This window comes from Microcebus murinus, chromosome 24 (genome assembly GCF_040939455.1).
Source record: "Microcebus murinus isolate Inina chromosome 24, M.murinus_Inina_mat1.0, whole genome shotgun sequence".
NCBI classification, from domain to species: domain Eukaryota; kingdom Metazoa; phylum Chordata; class Mammalia; order Primates; family Cheirogaleidae; genus Microcebus; species Microcebus murinus.
The window spans coordinates 4344559-4371063 of record NC_134127.1 but is presented as its reverse complement, the minus strand read 5'-3'; the positions used below and the strand labels follow the sequence as shown (position 1 = coordinate 4371063).

At 42.6% G+C, this 26505-nt stretch overlaps 1 protein-coding gene across 3 annotated transcripts; it reads left to right on the top strand.

Annotated features, from left to right (window-relative positions):
- The first annotated feature begins 3109 nt into the window (after window positions 1-3109).
- On the top strand, window positions 3110-25379 carry ASH2L (ASH2 like, histone lysine methyltransferase complex subunit). 3 transcript variants are annotated; one of them, XM_020282519.2, is made up of 17 exons: window positions 3110-3562; window positions 4210-4276; window positions 4395-4540; window positions 7834-7922; window positions 8190-8284; window positions 11286-11381; window positions 12730-12825; window positions 13670-13745; window positions 14492-14509; window positions 16347-16440; window positions 17209-17426; window positions 18483-18650; window positions 18948-19141; window positions 21622-21714; window positions 22943-23041; window positions 24463-24522; window positions 24619-25379. In XM_020282519.2, the coding sequence occupies exons 1-17, from the start codon at window positions 3360-3362 to the stop codon at window positions 24724-24726; spliced, it is 1920 nt and encodes a 639-aa protein (XP_020138108.2). In that variant the 5' UTR covers window positions 3110-3359; the 3' UTR covers window positions 24727-25379. The 3 variants fall into 3 exon arrangements, with proteins under 3 accessions (XP_020138108.2, XP_020138109.2, XP_020138110.1); XM_020282521.2 differs by lacking the exon at window positions 3110-3562 and adding an exon at window positions 3587-3703; XM_020282520.2 differs by lacking the exon at window positions 14492-14509.
- Window positions 25380-26505: the final 1126 nt, after the last annotated feature.

Sequence of the window (26505 nt, the reverse complement as noted above, 5' to 3'; positions counted from 1 at the left end):
GGCCCTGGCTCTTACTCACCTGGCCAAACTGAAAACCAGGATGAATGTTTCCCTGCATTCCTGGCTGTCACACTTGTGCAGCTCAGTGCTGGTGGAGGAAACCACAGAAGATAGAAATCACTGCCACAACAGATCTGCCTTCTCTGGGCTCGGCAAGGTGCTCGCTGCCAGCCACCAGTATTTTTCCTTGGTCTCTTGTTCCCTGTAATAATTCCAAATGACATCCTTATTCTACCCACCTCCTTTCCTCCAGTCTCAGGAGATGAATGAGATTCCCTCCTCAAGATAAGTCTAAGGCCAGGCACAGTGGCTCAAGCGTATAATCCTAACACCCTGGGAGGCTAAGGCGGGAGGATGGCTTGAGCTCAGGAGTTCCAGACCAGCCTGAGGAAGAGTGAGACCCCATCTCTACTAAAAATAGAAAAAATTAGGCGGGTGTGGTGGCGCATGCCTATAGTCCCAGCTACTCGGGAGACTGAGGCAAGAGGATCACTTGAGCCCAAAAGTTTGAGGTTGCTGTGAGTCAGGCTGATGATGCCATGGCGTGCTAGCTCCGGGCAACAGAGTGACACTCTGTCTCAAAAAGGTCAGTCTCACTTCTCTATCTCTGCCATCTACCAGCTGGCTCAGCCATTCCCACACTTTCTTTAGAAGGCTGCTCTGCTGACCACCACATGTGCTACATTTTGAATCTCTGGTTCCCTACTGATGAACAAAACGTTTGTCAGCCTATTCCCTAACCCTGAACTCCCTTCCAGTTATCATCCAATTTTTCTCTTTCCAGCAGAGCCAAATAATTGTGATTTTTTGTTTGTTTTTGAGACGAGTCTCACTCTGTTGCCCTGGCGTCAGCCTACCTCATAGCAACCTCAAACTCCTGGGCTCAAGCAATCCTCCTCCTTCAGCCTCCTGAGTAGCTGAGACTACAGGCACATGCCACAAAGCCTGGCTAATTTTTTTTTTCTATTTTTAGTAGAAATGGGGGGAGTCTCACTCTTGCTCAGGCTGGTCTTGAACTCCTGACCTCAAGTGATCCTCCAGCCTTGGCCTCCAGAGGGCTAGGATTACTGGCATGAGCCACCACATCTAGCCAGAGCCAAACATTTGTTCAGGGACTATTTATTTCAAACAGTGGAGAGAACCAGCTAACACAAGCATTTAACACATGTTGACATTTTCCCATATTTCACTCCTTTTTTTTCTTTATAGAAATAAAATGTCTAAGGGAAAAAACTAGAAAGATTTGTTTGCATAGCTATTTTTTACTTCCACCCCTCCATTTACTTCTCAATCCATTGTAATGTGGATTCTGCCCCCACTCTGAAACGACTCTAGCTGAAATCATTCACTCTAGCTGAAATCATTCATGACCTTCATTTAAAAGTAGGTGCCACGTGGGATTCAATCTCCAGACCACTGCCCTTTGAGAACTATGTTCCAGCAGTGTTTTTCACATTGCTGGGATCATCAAATCAATTTGGTGTGTCACTATAGGCATTAAAAAAAAAAGATATATTGCCAGTTGGCAATGGCTCACCACCTGTAATGTAGTCCCAGCTACTTGAGAGCCTGAGATGAGAGAATCAATTTGAGACCACAAGTTCCAGATCAGCCTGGGATCAGTGAGACCCCATCTCTTCCAAAAAATATATAATACAAAGTGCAGAATGTTTTATAAATATTTTATTTCAATTATAAATATAACATATATACTGGGTCACTGCAAAATGTATTACTTATGCAAGCTGTGGCTGAAACGTTTAAAAGACAGTGTTCTAAATTAGTGATCTTCAAAATTTTGTTTGCGTGAGTTTATCATTGTAAATTTAGAGGATTTCAGGTAGACTGTAATCATTAGCATTGCTAAATGAAACTTTTAAAATACTTCTATTGGAGTGAGTAGCTACCTACTAAAATCCATTTCAAGAGATACATGAACAAATTTTCTTTACTAGTTGGAAATTTTACATCTAATTTTCTCCTTAAGCTCAGAATTCCATCTCTGCAATAAAAATATGTATCAAAGTTGAAATTAAATTTTAATTACTTTTGACCTCAGAGGATGTATCAGACACTAAACTAATAAGAACACAATCAGATCTTAGCCAAAAAGTCAAGAAGCAATCGCAGATTAAATTTTTTAAAGCTTCCAGTGACCACAGGCTCTAATGTCAAAATTTTCTTCATTGCATTCTCATTATAATCATTAGTACACAACTGGTCAAATACAGTACACATTTTGATAATTAAACAAAAAAAAATTTTCTTTTTTTTTTTTGAGACAGAGTCTCACTCTGTTTATTGCTTGGGCTAGAGTGAGTGCCGTGGCGTCAGCCTAGCAGCTCACAGCAACCTCAATCTCCTGGGCTCAAGCAATCCTCCTGCCTCAGCCTCCCGAGTAGCTGGGACTACAGGCACATGCAGCACCATGCCCGGCTAGTTTTTCCTATATATTTTTAGTTGGCCAATTGATTTCTTTCTATTTTTTAGTAGAGACGGGGGTCTCCCTCTTGCTCAGGCTGGTCTCAAACTCCTGACCTCGAGCGATCCTCCCACCTCGGCCTCCCAGAGTGCTAGGATGACAGGCATGACCCGCCGCCGCGCACCCAGCCCCTCCTTCCCTTTTGTTGAAAACCACCGAGAACCAATTGGGAAATCAAAATATCTACATCCTTCCGATGGTTGTCTGGTGCCACCCGGGTCAGTACAGCACAGCAAGATGAGACGAGCATGCGCCTCCCTCTCCTAAGGTGGGAGAAGGGCGCAGGCAGCTTTTTGGGGAACAGGAACGATCCAGACATGGATTTCCCGAAAAACCACCCCGGCCGGACACTGCTAGCGGTTTGCATTCTGGAGTCGGGGGGCCCCGGGCCGTGAACGCCTCCACCCGCAGGGACTCCCCGAGACGTCCCCCTCAGTCCACCCCACTTCCTTCCGCCGAGAGCCGGCCTGTCCCCAGCACCTGCTCGGACCCGCGGCAGGGACCCGCTTCCCACCTGGTCCTCCCGGCCCCGCCCGCCCCGCAGGCGCCCGTCGCTGGGAAGGGAGCAGCCGCGGCAGGTGGCCGGGCGACAAGGACACCCGGCGGGGCGGGGTGCCGGTCCCGGTCCCGCGGTAGAGCCCAGGTGCCGTCCGCGCTCTCCAGGTGCCGCATCTGCGCGGGACTTCCAGTCTTCGCCAGGAAGTGGCGCAGCGTTCGGCGCCGAAACTCAGTCAGCCCTGAAGGAAACGCCGGCCGCAGCGCGCGCCCCTCAGGCGGGCGGTGGGCCCACCGCGGGCCTTTCCTGTTTGACCACTACGGCGCGCGGCTCGCGCGAGACCGAGATAGTGTTCTCGCGAGAAGTCTGGGAGCTGCAGTGATGGCGGCGGCGGGAAGCGGTCCCGGCCCGGTAGCAGTCGCCGGCCCGGGCCCAGGAGCGGCAGCAAATGCAACCGCGGCAGAGGACGGGGAGACGAAGCCGGCGGCGGCGGCGGCGGCTGCGGCCGTAGCAACCGCTCCGGCCGGAGAGGGGACGTCGGCTGCTCCGGCAGCTGAACCCAGTTCCGGGGAGCCTGAAAGCGGGTAAGAGGTCCTGCGGCCCAAGGAGAACACAAGGGAGGCCCGCCCCTCTCGGAATCCCGCGGCTCTTGGGAGCCCTCCTGCCACCCCTGAGAACCTACCTAGGCCCTGCCGCCAACGGCTCGCCCTGCCCCCGCCGCCATGGTAAATGCACCCACCACCTGGCCCATCCCCTCTGAACTGTATCTGGGATTACGCCCCTTCTGCACCTTTCAGATCGGAGAGAGCCCCAAGGCTCTTGTCCTGCCTCCTGCCCTTGCACCCTGGTAGGGAGCTGGTCGCTTACTCTTCTAGCAGGAGCCTCTCAAATATACCAGAGGAGAAACCACTTTGCAGACTGGAAGAAGTAATGGTCCCTCTGAAAACCGAGCGGGAGAGCTGCGCCTCTGTGAACCCCACCCAGGACCAGCTCTAACCCACGTAGTAGACTTGTCTGTCAGGGCTGATTTATGCTTCTCTGTGCTCCTTGAGCCTGCGTCTGTCTTGGCCACATTTCTTCCTAATATCTTGGCTGTAACCCTGGGCAGAGCTGAAAAAGCTGTCGGAGTTGTGAAGTTCAGCTTTATTTTGATCGTGATCTTTTTGGAAAATGCACTTTGAGGTTTGTTTCTCTTGAAGATTCTTACTTGAGTGCTTTCATTATCTTATAGGGATGCAAACTTGGTTGACGTAGGTGGTGGTTTGGAGACAGAATCCTCTAATGGAAAAGATACGCTAGTAAGTATTCTTTTGAGGTGTTTGCAAGGCAAGATAGGGTTTATTTTAAAATTCTTAAGTGCCTTAAAAATACATTCAAGTCAACTGATGTGATTCTCTAATTGCTCTGTGGACACAGGAAGGTGCTGGGGATACTTCAGAGGTGATGGATACTCAGGCTGGCTCAGTGGATGAAGAGAATGGCCGACAGCTGGGAGAGGTGGAGCTGCAATGTGGGATATGCACAAAGTGGTTCACAGCAGACACCTTTGGCATAGATACCTCGTGAGTGTTTTTCATAGTCTTGTAAGAATCGTTTTGTAGAATCTCAACATGTTCAACAGTTGAATGGTTAGTTTGTTGGCAAAGTATATACCGTGTGTCCCGGAAAATAAGACAGTGTCTTATATTTATTTTTCCTCAAGAAGACACCCTAGGGCTTATTTTCAGGGGGTGTGTTATTTTTTTTAAGTATGGTATAATAATCTACATTTATTCAAATATAGTGAAGTCGTCTTCTGGAACATCATCATAACTCTCCAAACCCTGAATTCCATCCCGAATTTCTTGCGACTCTGTTTCCTTTAGAACCATTGGCCCCAATCTCTCATGTGGAGCACTAGAGTTCTCCTGGGGCAGATGAGAAGGGCTGCTCGTCTTCTTTAGGCTCCTGGACGAAATGCATGGGTTGTGCAGATAAGCTGCATAGCCACGCCCATCACTAGGTCTTATTTTCGGGGTAGGGCTTATATTGCACAAATGCTTAGAAATCCTGCTAGGGCTTATTTTATGGGTAGGTCTTATTTTCGGGGAAACACGGTAGTTATTTCCTTCCTGTGTGTCCTACCCCCTATTCAGTGAGTAGGATGTTAAATTGGGAATTGTTCTAATTCCCTTAGCATGTTTTTTACTTAAGGCACAGCCTTAATAGGTACAATGATGGGTATTGTCCCTGCTGTGAACTTACAACCTACAACCATGCAATGACAAAGCATTATATCAACAAATATAAGACAGTATAATTTAAACCTTATATTGGGTGTTATGGGTTTTTCAGAAAGAGTTGATGTGTATAGTGAAAAAAGCCCGTTGTCAAATATTTGAGATGACCAGTGCTCTCCATGTCTGAGCCATCCTTGTTTTTTCTCATTGCTTCTTACTCCTTTAGGTATCCTGTGCTCTATCCTCAACTAAACCTATTTCCAATCATGTGCCTCTTCTAGCAAATAAAAATCATATTATGACTGAGAATGAAAGGCTTTTTTCCTTATTCTAGGGATTTGGTCAACAGCTAGCAGTTGAGCATTAGTGACTCACTATCTATTTGAATAACTTTACTGCTGGCTCTAGAAGGTTCTTTGTGGTCCATATTATACTAATACATTTAGGTAAGACTATCTTCAAAATAGGGCTACATTATTCTGAAATTAATCCCCCATGAGTGGGGTTGTAAAGAAATACCTTCTTTCATAATTTATTGTATACTTTCAAGTTAAAAAGTTAAAGTGGATTTTAGAAATGCTTATGTCTCAATTAACATGTGACTTGTGACTGTGGAAAGAATGTTTTAAAAAGCAAGAAAAATATTGAAGGATCAGAAAGAATTGATCTTTGTGGAAAGATCTGTAGGAAAAACACAATAGCTAAGCAAGACAGATCACTTAGGCCTAAAATCGGGCCATTTAGGCCAAGAAGAATTCATTTGGATGGACAGAGTTTAGGAAAGGAAATTTACTAGAGAGATAACTGGGGGAAAATGCAGTAAAGAATCAAACCAGAGTTCAAAGTTTTGGTAACTTTGAAGAGACCAGTTTGTACCTACATTTGAGAAGTTATGCCCAAAGCTCAGTTAGGTGGGATGGATTATCTTTTGTAACCGAGATAGAAAATGTAGCTAGCAGGGTATGAAAAAGGCTGCTCTGAACACCGGTTTGTATTTGAGTTAAAAGAGCTGTATACCTACCTATCTTTAGTATGAGGCTTTGCCTTCTCCAACTGAGTTTATCACAAGAGGCTGTTTAACAGAAGGGGTTCTAGAGAGAAGTGAAGTTAAGGGAACTTACTCTTAACATTCTTAAGAATGTTTAATTCCTTGAGTGCTGGTGATAGATGGTAAACAGCATATACTTGGGAACCCTGCCCTTGAGGACACCCTAAGCTAGTTTGAGCAGAGTCCAAGATAAACCTGACTTTGTTTTGATTTCTTCTCTTCCAGCTTAAGCCATTTATGCTAAAGGTCTTTTGTTCTTCTGTTACTTTCTCTTTGAAAGACTAAGTCTCCATAATCTTAGATTCACCACCACATTTCTCTTGTCTAATATCTTGGTTCTTCTGTGTCTACTGTCTCTGCCATATTCAATCTTTCCCCTCCACTGGCTCCTTTCTCTCTGCCTTCAAACAGGCAGGTCTTCTCCTGCCCCCAAACTCCCCTCTTAGGAGATTTTCTCTTTATGATATAGCCAGTCTTACTGGTTAGAGCTCCTTATTCTGCCAGCTCCCCCTTCATCTAATCTGTCCCCAAGCTTTACAATTTCTTCTTGTACACCTGCTTGTCCTTTCCATTTAGGTCAGGCCTTTTTTTTTTTTAACCTTCTGCTGGGGCTGCTACAAAGGCCTCTTCTGTATATTCACTTTTTCTAATCTCTTCCTTCTTCAGACCCATTCTGTCACTTAATTTGACACTTTAACCATGTCCCTTTCTTTTCAAGGAGTTCATATTACCCACAGAAAAACATCCAGTTCCACCTGGCATGTAAGGCCTTCTTGTGCTTGCCACCTTTCAGGCTGTATTTTTATCATATCCCCAACAGATCCTCTTTCCTGAACAAACTTGTCAACACGAGTTTCTGCCCCCCACTCCCACCTCGCACTTTCTCATCTCTGCACATAGTTCACCTGTCTAGAAAACCCAATCATCTTTCCAAATCCAGTGCATAACTTGTATTCTTGAAAATCTTCCCTAAAAAATTTATAAATCTGAAGTTTCTACTTGGGTCCTTTGAACTCTAATGGACTAGTTGTCTTCTGCAGGGTTCACCTGGTCTCGAGGCAAGTAATGTTTTATAAATCTGTGTTGTCTTCTTGGATACTTATTTACATTTTTAATTGATATTTTCATACATTTTGTCTGCTCTTCCCAACATTATTGGCGCCCTAAACAGATAAGTCTTAGAGTACTTTGTCTTCTTCCACAGCTTGCCTGGTGTACTTTTTTTTAGGTGCTCAAAAAATAAACTGATCTGGACAGGGGGCCAATGAGAACCTTCCAGATGCTGAATTGTCCACTGTGGTGGATAATGTCTTATTGATTTTTTTATGACAGAAAAATCCCAGTATTTGTAAAAATACAAACCCTGTTTTGGTTTTGGTGACCTTTTTACATTTTAAGAGTGTGTTAACATACTAACATTTTTATCTGAATTTCACCGAGGGGAAAGGATTCCTGTTGATTTATGTCTCATAAAGAAGTATGTGTTCATTCAGATGACATAGGGAGCAAAATTTAAAAATAAATAAATTTAAAAAAAGAAGTATGTGTTCAGAAGTGCACTAATTTCTACAATTTGGCTGTTTAACAGATCCTGTCTACCATTCATGACCAACTATAGTTTTCATTGCAATGTGTGCCATCATAGCGGGAATACCTATTTCCTCCGGAAGCAAGCAAGTAAGAACAAACTCTGCAGTATTTCAAGATGATTATTTGCTGGAAAACGAAAGGGACCTGGGCTTAGCAGAATCAGGAGACTTTTGCCTAGTAGTAGTAATTGGGGTTTAGCTCTAAATAATTACTATTGCCTGTTTCAAATCAGGTGATCCCTCTACTTTTTGCTGCTATGGTTATTATTTTATGAACTATCTTGTTGAATATTCCCTTGGTGTGATAGATTATACAGTTATACAGATAACTTTTTCTTCCTTTTGCTTTTGATAGACTTGAAGGAAATGTGCCTTAGTGCTTTGGCCAACCTAACATGGCAGTCCCGAACACAGGATGAACATCCAAAAACCATGTTCTCCAAAGATAAGGTAGAGATGGAATTAATGTAATTGCAATTATGCCAAAGAATCAGGTAGAACTTCTAAATATACCTTTAAGTACTTTCTCTCCAATTTTTATGAATCTGTGACTGGATTCAGTGGTTACTTTTTTCTTATTTCACATGACTTGCTAATTTCCTAGTTATGTGTTACTTGGCTTAGCTGTTAGTGATATGAATCCTTAAATAGCTTTGGTTGGCTTTATAGAAGCAAACAACTGTCTGTCCCACAATAATCAGGCCTGAGGTGAACCTCCTCAGCCTAGTGTAGCCATTTTTATAGATGCCTATCACAGATTTTGTCGAGGAGATAGAGGGTCAGTTTCCTTTTTATAAAAAAATAATTATCCTTTGTCATTAAACTGGAAAACCACATGCCCCAAATCAGGATTAAAAACAAGGTGGTTAGCCCTTCTGTGAGTCTTTCCCACTGTGGTTTCTGGTAAGAAATAGGAAAATTAAGAAAATTTTTAAATGGAATTTATATTGTGACCTAGTGTGCAGTTATACTAACCTGCTTTCATTTAAAACTGAAACAAAAAATTCACAAAACAATTTTAACCCTCTGATGTTCCCTCTGCACTTCGATATTTTCTATTATACTTTAGTCAAGCTCGTTTTAACCTACACATTGATTGTGGCGTACAGTTTGAAAAACACTGGTACAAGTTGTGTTGTGAGACCAATGCTGTCTGGATCAGATTGGAAAGTGCCTTGTCTACTAAACACAAGTTTGTGCTTAATCTTATAAGCTGGAGCAGTCAGCAGAGGTTCCTCCTCCCCTTTTGTCCACATTAAAAGGGCTTTAAATAGGGGAATGTTGTATTAGATTTTTTTCTTAGTTCGTTTTTTTACCCAAATTATTTTGAGATTTTCAACCCTACAGAAAAATTCAGTTAGTGCAATGAATATCTGTTTGTTCTTTGCCTGGATTTGCCAGTTGTTAATATTTTGGTACATTGCTTTATCTCCCCATGTCTGTATGTTGCCTCTAAACTATGTGAGACTAACTTAGAGGAAAGTTGCTACATTGTGACAAAGTCACAATGTAAACTCCATTTTTAACCTAGAAACAGTTCCTTTATTTTACTTTTCTTTTATTTATTTATTTTCTTTATTTTTTTTACATTTTTAAAAAATTCTTTAATTATTGCTTTTTTTTTTTTGGACTTACATCGAGCAGGTATAAATTTGTTTTTTAATATATTTTTTCTTTGGTTTGCTATGACATTTAAGATTTTGAAGAGCCTAGAGAATTGTTTGGCATGTATTCTTTAACTTGCATTTATCTGATTGTTTCCTTATAATTAGTTTCAGGTTAAACATTTTTGGTGAGACTATTAGATAGGTAATGTGTGTGTTTTTCCGTGCTTCACATCAGGAGATATAAGATACTGGTTTGTTTTATGTTGTTGGTCCCAGATTTGACTGCTTGGTTAAGGAGGAGTTGTCTACCAGATTTCTCCATTATAAAGGGTCCTTTTTATGTTTGTGATTATTAACTAATCTGGAGGATGATATACTGAGATTGGATGAATTCCCTGTTCTCCTACTCTCAACCAGTGGTTTTAGCCACCACTGATTATCTGAACCTGAATCAGTTAAGAGGATAGTGGTTGTAAAGCAGAATACATTCATTAGTTATCTTTCTTTTGTAAAGAAGATCTATCGGTCATCCTCTTTTTTTTTTTTTTTTTACTCTCACTGTGGAGTCATGGATTTTTTTCAAAGCTTTTTTTGAGGTAGTCTCCCTGTCACCTGGGCTAGAGTGCAGTGGCGTCGTCATAGCTCACTGCAACTTCAAACTCCTGGGCCCAAGTGATCCCCCTGCTTTCGCCTCCCAGGGTGCCAGGATTACAGGTGGGAGCCACACCTCCCCCCCATCAGAGTTCCATTTCAGTCACAGGAAGTTCAAGGTGTCTTAGGATGTTGTGAATTTTTAAAAAAAATCAATGTATTACATAATGTGTTCCTATCAGTTTTTGAACTCTTTCTTACTATCTGGAACAACAAAATATTTCAGAGTGCCCTTGTTTTTTTCCCTGATTCAACTCTGGCTCTTTGAGTAAAGATTTTGTTTTCATAGAGCTAACTCCTGTGGTAGTAGACTTTGGAAGATAATCTAGGATGGGGGAAATTTGATGCCAGAAGATGTAGGTCAGACATTGTTTCAGCCGCTCAGGCAAGAGCCGGCAGGGGCCTCCGTCAAAGCGAGGCCTGAGGGTTGTGAAATTTCTAACATTTTAAAATTCATTTGGTGATAGTTTAGATGCAAAGATTGTGAGAGAAGAATCAAAGATGACTCTATGGTGTCTAGCTTATAATTCTGGGGGATCAGTATAAATTTGTAAAGTAAATTTATGAGGTAAGTGTTTTGGGTTTTTTTTGTCTGTCTCATTCTTGGGCTCAAACCATCCTTCTGCCTCATTCTCCCCAGTAGCTGGAACTGCAGGCTTTTGCGCCACAATGCCTGGCTAATTTTTCTACTTGTAGTTAGAGACGGGGTCTCGCTCGTGCTCAGGCTGGTTTCGAACTCCTGAGCTCAAATGATCCTCCTGCTTCAGCCTCCCAGAGTGCTAGGATTACAGACGTGAGCTACCGTGCCTAGCCCAGAGTTCCGTTTTAGTCACAGGAAGTTTGAGGTGCCTTTAGGATGTCCAAAAGGAGATATCTCAAGTAGGTAGAAATAGAAGCTCAGGAGGGAATTTGGGAGTCATCTTCCAGTTGACAACCAAGGGGACATGACAGAGCTTTTCCCTCCACCTGGATTGTAAGCCTTCTGTGGCTAAGATTTGTATATATTTTTTAAAAATCCTCATAATCTATATATTTTCATGCAATTAAATATTCAGTGATTAAAAGACTAAACATGGATTTTTCTCTTGCTTCTAACAAGATCTTTGAAAATGCGGCTGTCTTCTGTCTTTGTCAGCATTACTTTGAAAGCAAATATAAAAGTCTTAATGTATTTATTTTATTTTAAAAATTAGGATATTATACCATTTATTGATAAATACTGGGAGTGCATGACGACCAGACAGAGACCTGGGAAAATGACTTGGCCAAATAACATTGTTAAAACCATGGTAAGTAGACTAAAATTGATTGGATTTGATACTTAGAAAACCAGTGTTCTTTGTAAGACTTAAATTCTGTTTAGTCTGACTGGAAAATAATGTGACAACTAAGAAAATAAGGACAACTGAATATAAAATCCTTTTTTTTTTTTTTTTTTTTTTTGACATGGTATGGGGAGATGGTCTCACTCTGTCGCCCTGGCTAGAATACAGTGGCATCATCATAGCTCACTGCAACCTCAAACTCCTGGGCTCAAGCAATCCTACTGCCTCAGCCTCCCGAGTAGCTGGGACTACAGGCATGCGCCACCATGCCCAGCTAATTTTTTTTCTCTATATATTAGTTGGCCAATTAATTTCTTCCTATTTATAGTAGAGATGTGGTCTCGCTCTTGCTCAGGCTGGTTTTGAACTCCTGACCTCGAGCAATCCTCCTGCCTTGGCCTCTCAGAGTGCTAGGATTACAGGCGTGAGCCACCTTGCCCAGCCAAGACTGGGTCTTGCTATGTTGCTCAGGCTGGTCTCATACTTCAGGGCTCCAGAGATACTCCCTTCTCATTCTCCCAGTCTGCTGGGATTATAGACATGACCCACTGCACCTGGCCAGTATTAAATCTTTGAGTATGAGATAGCTAATTGTAAATTTTTTAATAGTTTTCACACACTAAATCAGTGAGTTGAGTTGCATGTTGTCTTAAGTGAACATCATCTACACTCACGCTACTTTTATGCACTAAAAACTTTGTCCGCTGTACTTTTTTTTCCCACTGCACTTTTGCAAGTGTAATTTTATATTGAAATTGGAGACCATTTAAAAAAATTTTTTTGTTTAAAAAAAAAAATCTTGTTCTAAACATTATTGTCCTTGGAGTATCTGGGGAGAAGTCGACAATAAGCTATTCACAGTGTTTATCTCTGTGGAGTGGAAGGTCAGGTGAGGATCATGAAAGACTTTGGCTTTTTTTTATGTTTCTCTGTTGTTTGAATATTTTGATTCGTCACATATTAATTTTCTAATCAGAGAGAAAAATAATGCTGTCCTTTTTGGAGACTTATACTTAGGAATTGACTCCCCTACCCCTCGTTTTAATTAACTTCCCAAGTCTAACAAGAGCAGTTGACTTTTGGAATTGTGGAATTAGTAGTTGATCATCCATTCTGTGCTTTTTTTTTTTTCTTTTGTACAGACCAAGTCTTGCTATGTCGTCCAGGCTGGTCTCAAACTCCTGACCTCAAGTGATCTTCCTGCCTCAGCCTCCTAAAGTTCTAGTTTTACAGGCATGAGCCACCACACCCGGCCCATTCTATACTTCTAAGTATAAAATTTTATTAATACTAAAATGCTGTTTCCTTTTAGAGTAAAGAAAGAGATGTGTTCTTGGTAAAGGAACACCCTGATCCTGGGAGTAAAGATCCAGAAGAAGATTACCCCAAATTTGGACTTTTAGATCAGGTATGTTAATCTGCTTTATATTCCCCTTCTGCAGTTTAAGCCTCTTGCAGACAGGGAATTGGGTTTTATTTCCATTTGTGTATTTGCCACATAACATACTGCTATTACATGCCAGTGACAAGGTGGACTCCCAATAAATGGTTGCTGATACTTGTGAAGAGACCTCGCCTTTAACCTGGAGTCGAGGGTTTTAGCTCTGGCTCTTCCCCAAAATATTACAGCTTTGTGCAAATCACTTTTATTTTTTTATCTTTAGTTTCCTCATTTGTGATGTATAAAAATGCCATTCCACATTCTTTCTAATCTTACCGTTATCTCAAATTTTGCTCTTAAGAACATTCTTTGTTGTGAAGAAGAATCTGTGTTGCATATCTAACAAAACAGGAAAAAGAAAATTTCCACTGGGTTCAACAGCAGGGTTCACATTGGCAACTCAGAAGGTCAAATCTCTCAGCTGTGCCTTGAAATGTTTGATTTGCTAGCTTTGAAAATTCAGGATTTCACATAGAAATTCAGATTTCTGTCTCTTGTAAAATGTGAAGTTCTGAATTCGTGGGCCTGAATTCCCACGAGTGCTGAGTACCTGGGGTGTTAAGTTCTCCAGTGTGCTGCACCCCTCCACCACCTCCACGCAGGTTGATTGGTTGGTTGCCATTCATCACTGTCCTTAAGCCACTCTGATCCTTACGCTGGGCCTGCCCCACATGCCAGCAAGGATACTTGCTGATCCCTGAAGCATCCAAGTTTGGGATCCTTTCAGGATTGTCAGTTTCAGTCTTATGAGCATTGCCAGATTGATTGACTTACATAGCCTCCTTTTTTAATTGCGTATTTTTCCTTCCAGGATCTTAGTAACATTGGTCCTGCTTATGACAACCAAAAACAAAGCAGTACAGTGTCTACCGGTGGGAATCTAAATGGTAAGTATTTAAATATGTCATTTAAATAGCTTACATATTTTTAAGTTACTGAATCCAGATGTACCTAGAGTTTGGCATGCTTTGAGTTGACCCTTAACCTGGCTATTTTACTAAGATGTTTTAAAGTCCAAACTCAATTTTTAGGAGCTAGCCAAGAATTTGGCAGATGGTAATGGAGGAGAACTTTTTGTCATTGTACAACACAGTTTGGTCTTGAGTGAGACATATTTAGCATAAAACAAGGTACAGTTTTAAGGTCAGATTGACTGTTTATATTAGACTCTCCTATATCCTCATAACTAACATTTAATTTAGAAAGAATCAGTTGCTCTCTACTCTTTTTCCATAATTCAGCCGTTACTTAACAAATGAAATTTCTATGCCCATCTTCTAATTTTTCTTGCCCCAAAACTTCAGCTTATTCATATGACAGCATTTCTGTATTGATCACCTGCTACATCATGTTTTTCTGCTTATTAACCCATCTTTCAGGGTGATGCCCTTTACTAATGTCAGTGTGAGGGTTGGAGTATCTGGGAGCTAGTTAGCTATTCATCCAACACATGACATCATTAACTTGTCTTTTGGAGTGTTAGCATCTTAAATATCTAATCATTTCCACTGTTATTAATATTCTGAGATGGGTTGGAAATAACCAAGTTTGTTGTTTTATCTTTTGACACCATATTTTCTCCTTTTAATTGTTAAAATTTGACAAATACATGGTGCCACTTCTGTTCTTACAGGTGGAGCCACTTTTGGAGGTGAATTCCTCCTCTGTCTTCTTTCAGCCTCTCAGACTTAAGTATTTTGTGGTTTGGAAACTGCTTTTTGCTGAGTTGTGGTAGAAGCTAAAACTAAACGATTTTAAAGCCTTGTGAAAATGGTGGCAATAGCACTTGATATGAAACAGTAGTTCAGTTTAATGTTAGTAATTAAAAGCTTGTATGTTGTCATATTCTGCCTAACACGGCCAGCAGTCCCCTTAGTGCACTGCTTGTTTGGTTCAAGAGGGATCTAAAACTTTTCTCTTAAAATTAATTAAAATGCAAATGACAATAAAAAACATAATAGTTTTTTGATTATGGTAACTCTAAAAGTAGAGATAATGACATTGCAGCAGTTTAACATTAAAACCTGTATGAGAGGCTGGGCGCGGTGGCTCACGCCTGTAATCCTAACACTCTGGGAGGCCGAGGCAGGCGGATTGCTCGAGGTCAGGAGTTCAAAACCAGCCTGAGCAAGAGCGAGACCCTGTCTCTACTATAAATAGAAAGAAATTAATTGGCCAACTAATATATATAGAAAAAATTAGCCGGGCATGGTGGCACATGCCTGTAGTCCCAGCTACTCGGGAGGCTGAGGCAGGAGGATTGCTTGAGCCCAGGAGTTTGAGGTTGCTGTGAGCTAGGCTGATGCCACGGCACTCACTCTAGCCTGGGCAACAAAGTGAGACTCTGTCTCAAAAAAAAAAAAAAAAAACCTGTATGAGAAATAGGAATACCATCTAATGTGTTCAAAAGGAAATTCTGTATAAATCTGGTCCTGTATATGTGGAATATGACCTACCCTCAATGTCTTGATCTTTTTTTATTGCAGCAGAACTGCTGATAATTTACGAGCTTGCCTCAAATTAAGATATAGTTCTCCATGCAGTTGTTTACATAAAGGTGTTTTCCTGCAGTTCAGGGACATTTTTTGGAAGGGGGAAAAAAACTAATTGAGAGCAATGATAGAACTGGACAAAAATTTCCAAAGTTACTATTTCAGAAATACACAAGGTAATATCCCTTGTAGCCTTAGTATGTAGCTATATTTTTTGTATAAAATATGTAAATTATCTATCGATATGAATTGCTCCTAATTCCACAAGCTGGATTAGTCTAACCTGAATTTTATGCATTGGGACAATCTTAATAAATGTTGCATTGACAAATGGGTATGGGACTAAAAATTACCTGCTAAATTTAAAGCCACCTTTCTTACGTGTTCTGTACAACCACTATGGATATCTAGCACCACTGGAGAGAAACACCTTTTTAGTACTTCTGTTTCTGTTTTCCATGTTTGATGTATTTTGTCTTGTTGGATATTCAAATTAAGTGCTTTAGCAGATATTGTGCCTTTATGGAATATATTGTGCAAGTTCAAGCAAGTGAACATCGACTTACAGTGAGGATAGTCTCTCTTTATGGATGTTTGTATTAATTTGGGTGAAAAAAAACTTTATCCATGCAATTGTTTTCATTCTTTTTAGCTGTGGGTGTTTGGAATCTGAATGAGTGAAAATGCATTTGTGTCACACCATCAGAAAGTGTACTAGTAGTTGCAGCTCATTAAGAAAGGAAGGTTGAAAATGTAAACACAGGTATCATTATTGCTAGAATTATTTCAACTCACTGCCAGAACCCAGTGTTCCTGGCTGTGAGACATTCCGCATATTCTTTTAGAACCAGGGTGAAATCCAATATGCTTTTGAGCAGGAAACCCTCCTGTGGCGTTACACAAATGCACATTGGGTGTGTTGGTCCCCATGGAATTTCAGCATCCACCTGATGCTTCCACTTGGCTCATTGAAAGTGATCTGCCTTCTCTTCAAAGGGGGAATTGCAGCAGGGAGCAGTGGAAAAGGAAGAGGAGCTAAGCGCAAACAGCAGGATGGAGGGACCACAGGGACCACCAAGAAGGCCAGGAGGTGGGGAGAATCCCCCCAACTCGAGTATTATTTGGTGCTGGTAAAGTCCACTAAAGGGAAAAGAGCTGCATTCTTCATTAGCTGCCGTGTCTGAGGATAAAAAGCCCGTCCATTTTTCCCAAACTCACTTTGAGGGGCAAAGGAACCCTAGGCTAGGTATCCTATTTTATGAATTTGCTCTGACAAAAATGGATCTTAGGGTAGCATCGTCTGGGGATAAGCCTGGGAAATAAAAGTTCTCTTAAGGCATCTTGAGAAAGGATCGACGTCGGGGAGGGAGTGAAGCAGCACTGAATGTTAGCTCTTCTCCCCCTCCTGCCTCTGCCCTTCCCTTTGTCTAATACTGAGATGATGACATCCGGGTCACTTCTTTAGACTAGCAACAGGAAGTATGTGCTCCTAGCTCTGAGTTTCTGTTCATTAGTTTATGATAAGGAAATCACTCTAAATCACCTTCATTCTCCTTCTCCCTTTCTCCCCTATGATGTACTGGCTCAGTTTTATAGACATCAGTTCATGCTTTATAAAGACCACTGGGAAGATCCCTGCAGACTACAAGTAATTTATCCAAAATTGCTTTGCTAGCCCTTTTCATTTCCCTGTTTTGCCTGCAGAGGGCAGAATGATCATTTGAGTAATAAAGTATTTGGCCTGAAGTTGCCTGTGTTACAGCTGAAATCTAATAAATCAGAGGCTTTTCTTACACAATTAAATGCAGTTGAACTAGAGGGGTTTTAGTTTCTTGATTTTATTTTTTCCTTTCTGCAGTGACCCTTTGTTTTCTGCTCAGCGCCTTCCCCCTCATGGCTACCCCTTGGAACACCCATTTAACAAAGACGGCTACCGGTACATTCTAGCTGAGCCTGATCCCCATGCCCCCGACCCTGAGAAGCTTGAACTTGACTGCTGGGCAGGAAAACCTATTCCTGGAGACCTCTACAGAGCCTGCTTGTATGAAAGGGTTTTGTTAGCCCTACACGATCGAGGTATGTAAGGTATTAAAATCATGTGGATTCAGGGTTGCTTTGGGCTGCTGCCATCAGCTTTGTCAGTCTAGAATTAGACATACGTCTCAGTCTCCCACCACTACCCCACCCATGCCTGGACACAGCCAGAATGTGCAAGAAATAATTTCTTTCTCTGTCCTTTCCTGTAAGCTCTAGCAATTTTATATACATATATATTGTTTTTTAAAAGTTCTATTTTGAACTAATTTTAAACTTACAGCAAAGTTACAAAAAAGAGTTTCCCTCATTAAGCTTCTCCTAAGGGTAACATCTTACACAACTGTAGTATTACAGTTATCAAAGCTAGGAAATTAACATTGGTAAATACTGTTACCAAAACTTAAACACCTTAAATTTCACCAGTTTTTCTGTTATTTAGTTATTTCATTTAGTTATTTCTCCTTAATCTGTTGCAGTCTTTAACATCTTTTTTGTGGGGGGTGGACAGAGTCTCACTCTGTTGCCCCAGCTAGAGTGCCGTGGCGTCAGCCTGGCTCACAGCAACCTCAAACTCCTGGGCTCAAGCAGTCCTACTGCCACAGCCTCCCGAGTAGCTGGGACTACAGGCATGTGCCATCATGCCCAGCTAGTTTTTTCTATATATTTTTAGTTGGCTAATTAATTTCTTTCTATTTTTAGTAGAGACAGGGTCTCGCTCTTGCTCAGGCTGGTTTCAAACTCCTGACCTCAAGCAATCCATCCGCCTCAGCCTCCCAGAGTGCTAACAATCACATTTGAATGCAGAGGAGGTGACTAGACCACAAGCTGTAATCCCAAGGGGTTCAGAATGACCTAGAAAAACACCTGCAAATACCTCTCAACCTGTATGCTTTGCTTCTGGCCCTTTAAGTTATCCCAACCCACTCCCAGGCTGCACCTGCAGAAGATAGACCTTGGCTGGAAACAGCCACCCGTGCGCAGAGCAATTTCCCAGAAACCCTGCTCCCTGATTTGGCTCAGATTCCGTCTTTTGTGACAGTTGTGTCCAAGAATCTCAATAATTGTAGGCCTTGGTTTTAATCTCCATCACTGCAGCTCCCCAGTTAAAGATCTCTGATGACCGGCTGACTGTGGTTGGAGAGAAAGGTTACTCTATGGTGCGGGCCTCCCACGGGGTACGGAAAGGTGCCTGGTACTTTGAAATCACGGTGGATGAAATGCCGCCAGACACTGCTGCCAGACTGGGTTGGTCCCAGCCCTTAGGTAAGCTGGGGCTGAATAGGGACATCATAGCAGGTAGGGAGGTGTAGTCCATCTGGCTAAAGCTTCAAGACTGTCGGGTTTATCAGATTGTGGGCATAAAATTCAGTTCCTGAGGGTTTAGCTGGTTTGCAGTTCCTGGAATAGTTTTGTAATTCTTTGCTTGTGAGAAACAGTTTATAAGCAACTTCACAAGATTGACAAAAAATATAAAATAAAAAGAAGGGAGAATATTTTTCCTTCAGCAGAGCAAAATTGACTTGCAATCGTGACTTCCTATATATCTTTTTGTTGGGACAGGTAACCTTCAAGCTCCCTTAGGTTATGATAAGTTTAGCTATTCTTGGCGGAGCAAGAAGGGAACCAAGTTCCACCAGTCCATTGGCAAACACTACTCTTCTGGCTATGGACAGGGAGACATCCTGGGATTTTATATTAACCTTCCGGAAGACACAGAGACAGCCAAGTCATTGCCTGATACTTACAAAGATAAGGTAAGTTTGTCATTCTCCCGTTCCCAACCTGGGGCAGCCAGTGCCTACAGCTGTGGCCTGTGTGTTCTCTTGTGATGCTGACCCCAGCTCACATGTCTTCCTGACGTTTTATTATGAAAATTTTCATAAGTAACAAGGTTGAAAGGATTTAAGAGCTGAATACTCATCACCAAATAATTCTACATTAACATGTCTTTCATTCATTCTTTTTTTTTTTTGAGACAAGATTCTCCCCGAGTAGCTGGGACTACAGGCATGCACCACCATACCACCATGCCTGGCTAATTTTTTCTATATATATATTAGTAAGCCAATTAATTTCCTTCTATTTTTAGTAGAGACGGGGTCCCGCTCTTGCTCAGGCCGGTTTTGAACTCCTGACCTCGAGCAATCCACCCACCTCGGCCTCCCAGAGTGCTTTCATTCATTCTTCACCTGTCTTTTTTTTTTTTTTTTTTTTAATGTACTACAGAGAAAATGGTAGACATCAGTGCACTCCTCCCTAAGTACTTCAGGGTACATATCATTAGCTAGAGTTCAAGCTTGTTTAGTTTTTTCTTTGATATGAAATATACACATTGTGAGGCTACGTTCACTGAGTTTTGAGTTTTACGTACACTGTTGAGACGTAGACTCTTACCATCACTTGAGGACAGCTCCTCAGCCTCTGCCCACTCAGTCCCCACCCCAGGCCGCACAGAGGCAAGTCACTATTTTAACTTTTTCCCACCATATTTTAGTTTTTACCTGTTTTTGAACTTATTATAAATGGAATCACAAAGTATGCAGTCTTTTGTCTCTGGCTTTTGTTACTTGGCATAATGCTTTTGAGATTCATCCATGTTGCTGCATATATCTGTAGCTTCTTTTCACCACGGAGTAGTATTCCATTGCATGAATGTACCATAATGTGTTTATCCATTTTCCTGTTAATGGACACTTGGGCTATTTCGGGTTTGGGGCTGCTGTGAATAAGATGTAATGGAACATACCTGTATAAGTCTTTTGTAAACATATGTTTTTATTTCTCTTGGGTCAGTACATAGAAATGGAATTTTGGGGACGTAGGGTAGTTAAATAGCTTTTTTTTTTTTTTCGAGACAGTCTCACTTTGTTGCCCAGGCTAGAGTGAGTGCCGTGGTGTCAGCCTAGCTCACAGCAACCTCAAACTCCTGGGCTGAAGCGATCCTCCTGCCTCAGCTTCCCGAGTAGCTGGGACTACAGGCAGGCGCCACCATGCCCGGCTAATTTTTTCTATGTATATATTAGTTGGCCAATTAATTTCTTTCTATTTTTAGTAGAGATAAGGTCTTGCTTTTGCTCAGTCTGGTCTCTAACTCCTGAGCTCAAGCAATCCTCCCGTCTCGGCCTCCCAGAGTGCTAGGGTTACAAGTGTGAGCCACCTCGCCCGGCCTTATTGTTTGTTTTTTAAGTTTGTAGATACTGTATGCCTGATTCTTTGGAAGGATACCAGGATGATGGAACGAACAGTGCTTGCTTTTTGCAGGGGAAGCTGGGGATGGGGGACAAAGAGAGGGAGAGACTCTTCCTTTTATGTTTGTGTATCTTGTGAATTTTTTTTACCATGCTTAATATGTGTATATGCTAAGAAATTAAAATTCTAAAAATTAACATCATATGTTTATCTGGCAGTAAATAGTTGAATAGACTTTTGGGAACCAGCATGAAGTAGGTAGCCCAGAGATCACCCATGGGAGAAACAAAGTGGCCCTCAAAATGTTTTTATAGAAAGAGGGATTTTTGGCTCAGTAAACTTGTCATTTTTTTAAACAGATTATTGGGAAAATTTATGCGTTAATTTGACACTTGTGGGTATTTTTGTTGTGGTCAGCATGTGTATGTGTTTATATGTATGTATTTCCTCACACAAAGTTTTTACTAAGAGCATTATTTTGAAAATGGTTAACAAGCAGTGCCATCTGGTATTTTTAAAGAAGCACATAGTAGTTCAAAATCTAGGCCGGGCGCGGTGGCTCACGCCTGTAATCCTAGCACTCTGGGAGGCCGAGGCGGGCGGATTGCTCAAGGTCAGGAGTTCGAAACCAGCCTGAGCAAGAGCAAGACCCCATCTCTACTATAAATAGAAAGAAATTAATTGGCCAACTAATATATATATATAAAAAATTAGCCGGGCGTGGTGGCGCATGCCTGTAGTCCCAGCTACTCGGGAGGCTGAGGCAGCAGGATTGCTTGAGCCCAGGAGATTGAGGTTGCTGTGAGCTAGGCTGACGCCACGGCACTCACTCTAGCCTGTGCAACAAAGCGAGACTCTGTCTCAAAAAAAAAAAAAAAATCTAGCATCACTAAATCACAAAGGTTTTGATTTCTGTTGTAGAGCACAGGGGCTCAGCGTTGTTTGTATGAGTCTGGCTTTTTTTTTTTTTCCCCTTCCCCATGATATAGCTGATACTTCATGTGCCTGTTTTTTTTTTTTTTTTTTCCCTTTCTCAATTTTCAAGGCCTTGATAAAGTTCAAGAGTTACTTGTATTTTGAGGAAAAGGACTTTGTGGATAAAGCAGAGAAGAGCCTGAAGCAGACTCCCCACAGCGAGGTGAGTCATGGTCTTAAACACATCAGAGTTATAAGGCCTTAAAGACTGGGACCCACCACTTATAAAAGTGAGGAAAGTGCGGGGTGGCGGGGAAGGAATTTTCTGGTAACACAGCCACCAGCCAGCAGGCGATCGGGCTCACTGTCCTGCCCGGGGCTCCTGTGCTGGCTCTGTAGTGCCGCTGCCAGGAGAACGGGGGCCAGACGAGGAAATGCACGAGTCAGATGTCTCCATTACGTGTCGGGGGGTATCAAGGACAGAGGGAGGCATACTGGAATGAGAAGAGGAGGTGTGGTGTGGCTACAGTCACTGGAGCTGGTCTGGCCCACTCAGTGTCTTCCAGAACTTTCCCTGCTTCCCCACCCAGGGCTGTTGGGAACATGTACTGTCCAAGGTCAGCCCACAATCACAGCAGGGCTGGCACATCTGGGTCAGCCACAGGGGCCAAAGATAAAAGCGGAAAGGGGTAGGGAGGAAGACAGTTCTGAGCTAGCAATATTTTTCCATAAAAATGCTGTCCAAAAAAAAAAAAATGCTGTCCAGCCACCTGGGACAGTAATAGAAGGGAATGTAGGAGAAGTAAATTAGAGTTCTGGTTGTTTTTGAGGTGGAGGTGAGGGGAGTAAAGGGAAATGGTTCATAGATCAAAGGATGATAGAGCCAGGGAGGAGATTGCTCTTCTTGAGAAGAGAAAGGAGCCTTTTCTGACAACCAAATATCTACTGGTGAGAATGTTCAGGATAATTACGGGAGAGAAAGGACAAAGAAAACAAGAAATCCAGGACAGGGACAGAAAAATCTAACAACGTTAAAGTAAAAAAGCAGAAGAACTTGTGCAAGGGAAAGTGATCGATAAATAAGCTCAAACAGATAGAGTTCCAAGGAGTCCATGCATGGCCAGCTTACTTTTTATAAATATTAATACAATATAACGAGTAAGAGAATGTAGAGCTGTTTGGTATATGTAGCATAGGAATTCAGAAAGCAAATACGAAATCCAAGGTCCAGTTGGAATAGTGCCTGTAAACATGTTTTGAAAAATCTGTATTACATGAATTTAAGACATTGTTATTATACAAGGTATATAATTTCATGTATATTATACAAGCTATATAGTTAATACTGTTCTTAGAATACTGGTCTGGAAGCAGCACCTCTAAAGTGTTTTGCAAGTGAGTTCTTTGTTCTTTTTATAAGTTCTGAAGTAAAGTCATGGTTTTTGTTTCAGATAATATTTTACAAAAACGGTGTCAATCAAGGTGTGGCCTACAAAGATATTTTTGAGGGGGTGTACTTTCCCGCCATCTCGCTGTACAAGAGCTGCACGGTGCGTATCTTACGTTCATCCCGTGAACAGAACGTGGGGGAAGTAGGTGAATAGCTGGTGATGAAAAAGCAATCGATGGAGTCCCAGAAAGACATCTGAGCAGCCCAACAGTGACATGGGCATGTGTTGCTACTATTGCTGTTTGGTCCAAAACCACTGGGGGTTTTAGGAAGTTCTTGCTCGGGTGGATGAAGGTCGTGCAGTTGGTGTGCACCGGGCTGTTCCTGTGAGTGCACTGTGCGGCCTTGCTGTTCAGTGGGAGGGTAGAGAGTATATGCGTGCGTCAGTCAGTTTGGTGTTATGTCATGGTGACCCACCACTGCCAGGGGCTTTGCTTATGTTGATTTCCTTTTTGTAAAATGTGATCCAGGATAAAATTAGGGCTTGCTTTGTGTGGGTTTTTTTGTTTGTTTGTTTTGTTTTTTTTTTGTTTGGTTTAGTTTGTTTGTTAGAGACAAGAGTCTTGCTCTATTGCCCTGGCTAGAGTGTAGGAGTGTCATTGTAGCTCACTGCACCTCCAACTCCTAGGCTCAAGCAGTCCTCCTGCCTCAGCCTCCCGAGTAGCTTCAGCTGTAGGTGAAGGTAGCCACGATGCCTGGCTAATTTTTTTATTTTTTTGTGTAAAGACGGGGGTCTCTGTCTTGCTCTCAGGCTGGTCTTGAACTCCTGAGATCAAGCGATTCTCCCCCCTTGGCCTCTCAGAGTGTTAGGATTACAGGCACGGGCCACTGTGCTTGGCCTAGGGCCTGTTTGTTTTTTAAAAAATAAATAAACTAAAAAGTTAATGAATTGAGGTTTCCATGTATTTTTAGTCTGTCAGCAGCTACCACTGTAGAAGGTAAAGTAAGGAGATGTTTAGGTTGTAAACAGAAATCAACACAGGTCTGTTTTATTTACCTAATTCTTGATGGGCATCAGGCTGTTGACCATGTTAATATGTATCTCATTTGTTTCAGTTATACTGCAAGTATTATAGTTACATTTATTTATTTATTTATTTTTGAGGCAGAGTCTCGCTGTGTTGCCCAGGCTAGAGCGAGTGCCGTGGCGTCAGCCTAGCTCACAGCAACCTCAAACTCCTGGGCTCAAGCGATCCTCCTGCCTCAGCCTCCCGAGTAGCTGGGACTACAGGCATGCGCCACCATGCCCAGCTAATTTTTTCTATCTATTTTTAGTTGGCCAATTAATTTCTTTCTATTTTTAGTAGAGACGGGGTCTCGCTCTTGCTCAGGCTGATCTCAAACTCCTGACCTTGAGCGATCTGCCCACCTCGGCCTCCCAGAGTGCTAGGATTATAGGCGTGAGCCACCGTGCCCAGCCAGCCTATAGCTACATTTAAAGTGAAAAGTTTCCCATATCACATTGTTTTCAATATTTTCTCACGTTTTCCTTCATGTCTGCTTCAATTGAATTTACTCCAGGTCTCCATTAACTTTGGACCGTGCTTCAAGTATCCTCCAAAGGACCTCACTTACCGCCCCGTGAGTAACGTCAAAACGTCCGCTTGCGTCCTCAGCATCTTCATTTCTCGCTGTGGCTGCCCTACTCACCCTGTCCGCCTCTCGTTCCTCCTGCAGATGAGCGACATGGGCTGGGGCGCGGTGGTGGAGCACACCCTGGCCGACGTCCTGTATCACGTGGAGACGGAAGTGGATGGCAGGCGCAGTCCCCCGTGGGAACCCTGACCCGGTCCTGCCTTCTTTCCAGACACAAGACTTTCTGGGGAGGAATACTGGGGTTTCTGTTATTATTTTTGAACTGTCCCACATGTTCTTCCAAAGACGCTGCAGAACACAGCCTCCCTCCCCTTTTAGCAAGTCAGAGGCTGGGCCAGGCCGGGAGGCTCGCTGCCCTTCAGCGTCGTCCTCTCCCCGCGCCAGCCACTGCTCGCTCTCCGTGTGCCATACGCCAACAGCTGCTGACCCCGGGGCCCCTGAGCGCCCGGTGGAATTGGTGCTGTCCCACACACCCCGCCAGCTAGGTCTTGCTACCTTGCTGTGTTTTCTAAGGAGTGAATGATCTTGTCCAAATGACTAACTTATTTAAAGACATTTCCTTCTGTGGGCATTGACTCCACCTTCCCTGTTCTCCAAGGAAGAGGTGGGCCTGTTTCTGAGAACAGCTGAACTCAATCGCTGTACATTCCAAACCAATCCAAGAGCTGTTTCCTTTTCGTGTGGGCTTGGCTTTGTTATTAATTTTGAAATTTACTTTTGAACACTGGGATCTCAGAAACTGCTAGATCTCTAGAACTGTAATTGTAAAAGATCTTGCTTGCAGCTTTAACAAAATGAGAAACTCTTCCAAAATAAAACTTGCTTTGAAGTTTCTGTGGCAACTTCGGCTCCCTTCGGGATGGGTTCCTCTTGGTGACAGTGTCAGAAATGTGGGCGGTGTGAGGAAGAGGAGCCAGCATGGAGAGGAAGAGGCAGGTTTCTGTCTTGTGCCTCAGCCACTCTCCTGCTGCTCTCATTCTCAATCAGCCACCCCGTTTATTCTGTGAAAACTGGCACCTCAGGGAGGTGATGTTCATGGCGTACCTCCAGCCCTTGTCTTTGAACAGGAGTGTTAATATGTGCAAGTAGTTTTCCTGCCTTGCCTGACGATTAAAGGCAGTTTTTAGAATATTGAAAACTGGGACTGGGTGCAGTGGCTCACGCCTGTTATCCTAGCACTTTGGGAGGCTAAGAGGAGAGGATCACTTGAGGTCAGGAGTTTGAGACCAGCCTGAGCAAGAGCAAGACTCCATCTCTATAAAAAAATACAAAAATTAGCTGGCCACAGTCGTGCTTGCCTATAGTCCTGGCAACTTGGGAGGGTAAAGCAGGAGGATCGCTTGAGCCCAGAAGTTTGAGGTTGCAGTGAGCTATGGTGCTGCTGTTGCACTCTAGCCAGTGTGATATAGTGAGGCCTTATCTCAAACAAAAGAAAGAGAAAACTGGAGTGTAAGAATGAGGCTTCTTTTGGGATTCATCGTTATCTTTCCTGTCTCTCTTTTTACATTCATCAGTCTCGTGACTAATGCAGTCCTCCCAGCATTGCCCAGAGCCTCTCCTGCATAGAACTCCACCTAGATTAACAGGTAGAGTGGTTCAGGTAGGTGATATGTTGCCGCAGAATCACTGTATGTTATGCCTGTGGCTCTCATGAATATCTCATTGACATTTTTCTGTTTAAGAAAGTTCCCAAATTTCAAGAGAATATTGATATCCTAACACAGTAGCACTAATATATTTGTCGCTAAATGAATCACCCAGACTCTTCGGTTTGGCCATTCCATATCTCTTAACAGAAAACCTAGCACAGTTAGTATTGATTATAGGTCGGAGTCTCAGGTCTAGATACCTGTTCGTTCATGGGCTGATCAAGGGCAAACCTGCTTATGTAGCTTCTAGATCAGGCATCCTCAAACTACGGCCCGCGGCCACATATGAGCCGCCTACCACATTTATGCAGCCATCCGG

Bases quoted from the DNA above. Each gene is read 5' to 3' on its own strand.
- ASH2L (XM_020282519.2), top strand. From the start codon at position 3,360: ATGGCGGCGGCGGGAAGCGGTCCCGGCCCGGTAGCAGTCGCCGGCCCG. The intron at 11,382-12,729 runs GTAAGTAGACTA...GTTTCCTTTTAG, and splicing joins ATAACATTGTTAAAACCATG to AGTAAAGAAAGAGATGTGTT. The intron at 24,523-24,618 runs GTGAGTAACGTC...TTCCTCCTGCAG, and splicing joins AGGACCTCACTTACCGCCCC to ATGAGCGACATGGGCTGGGG.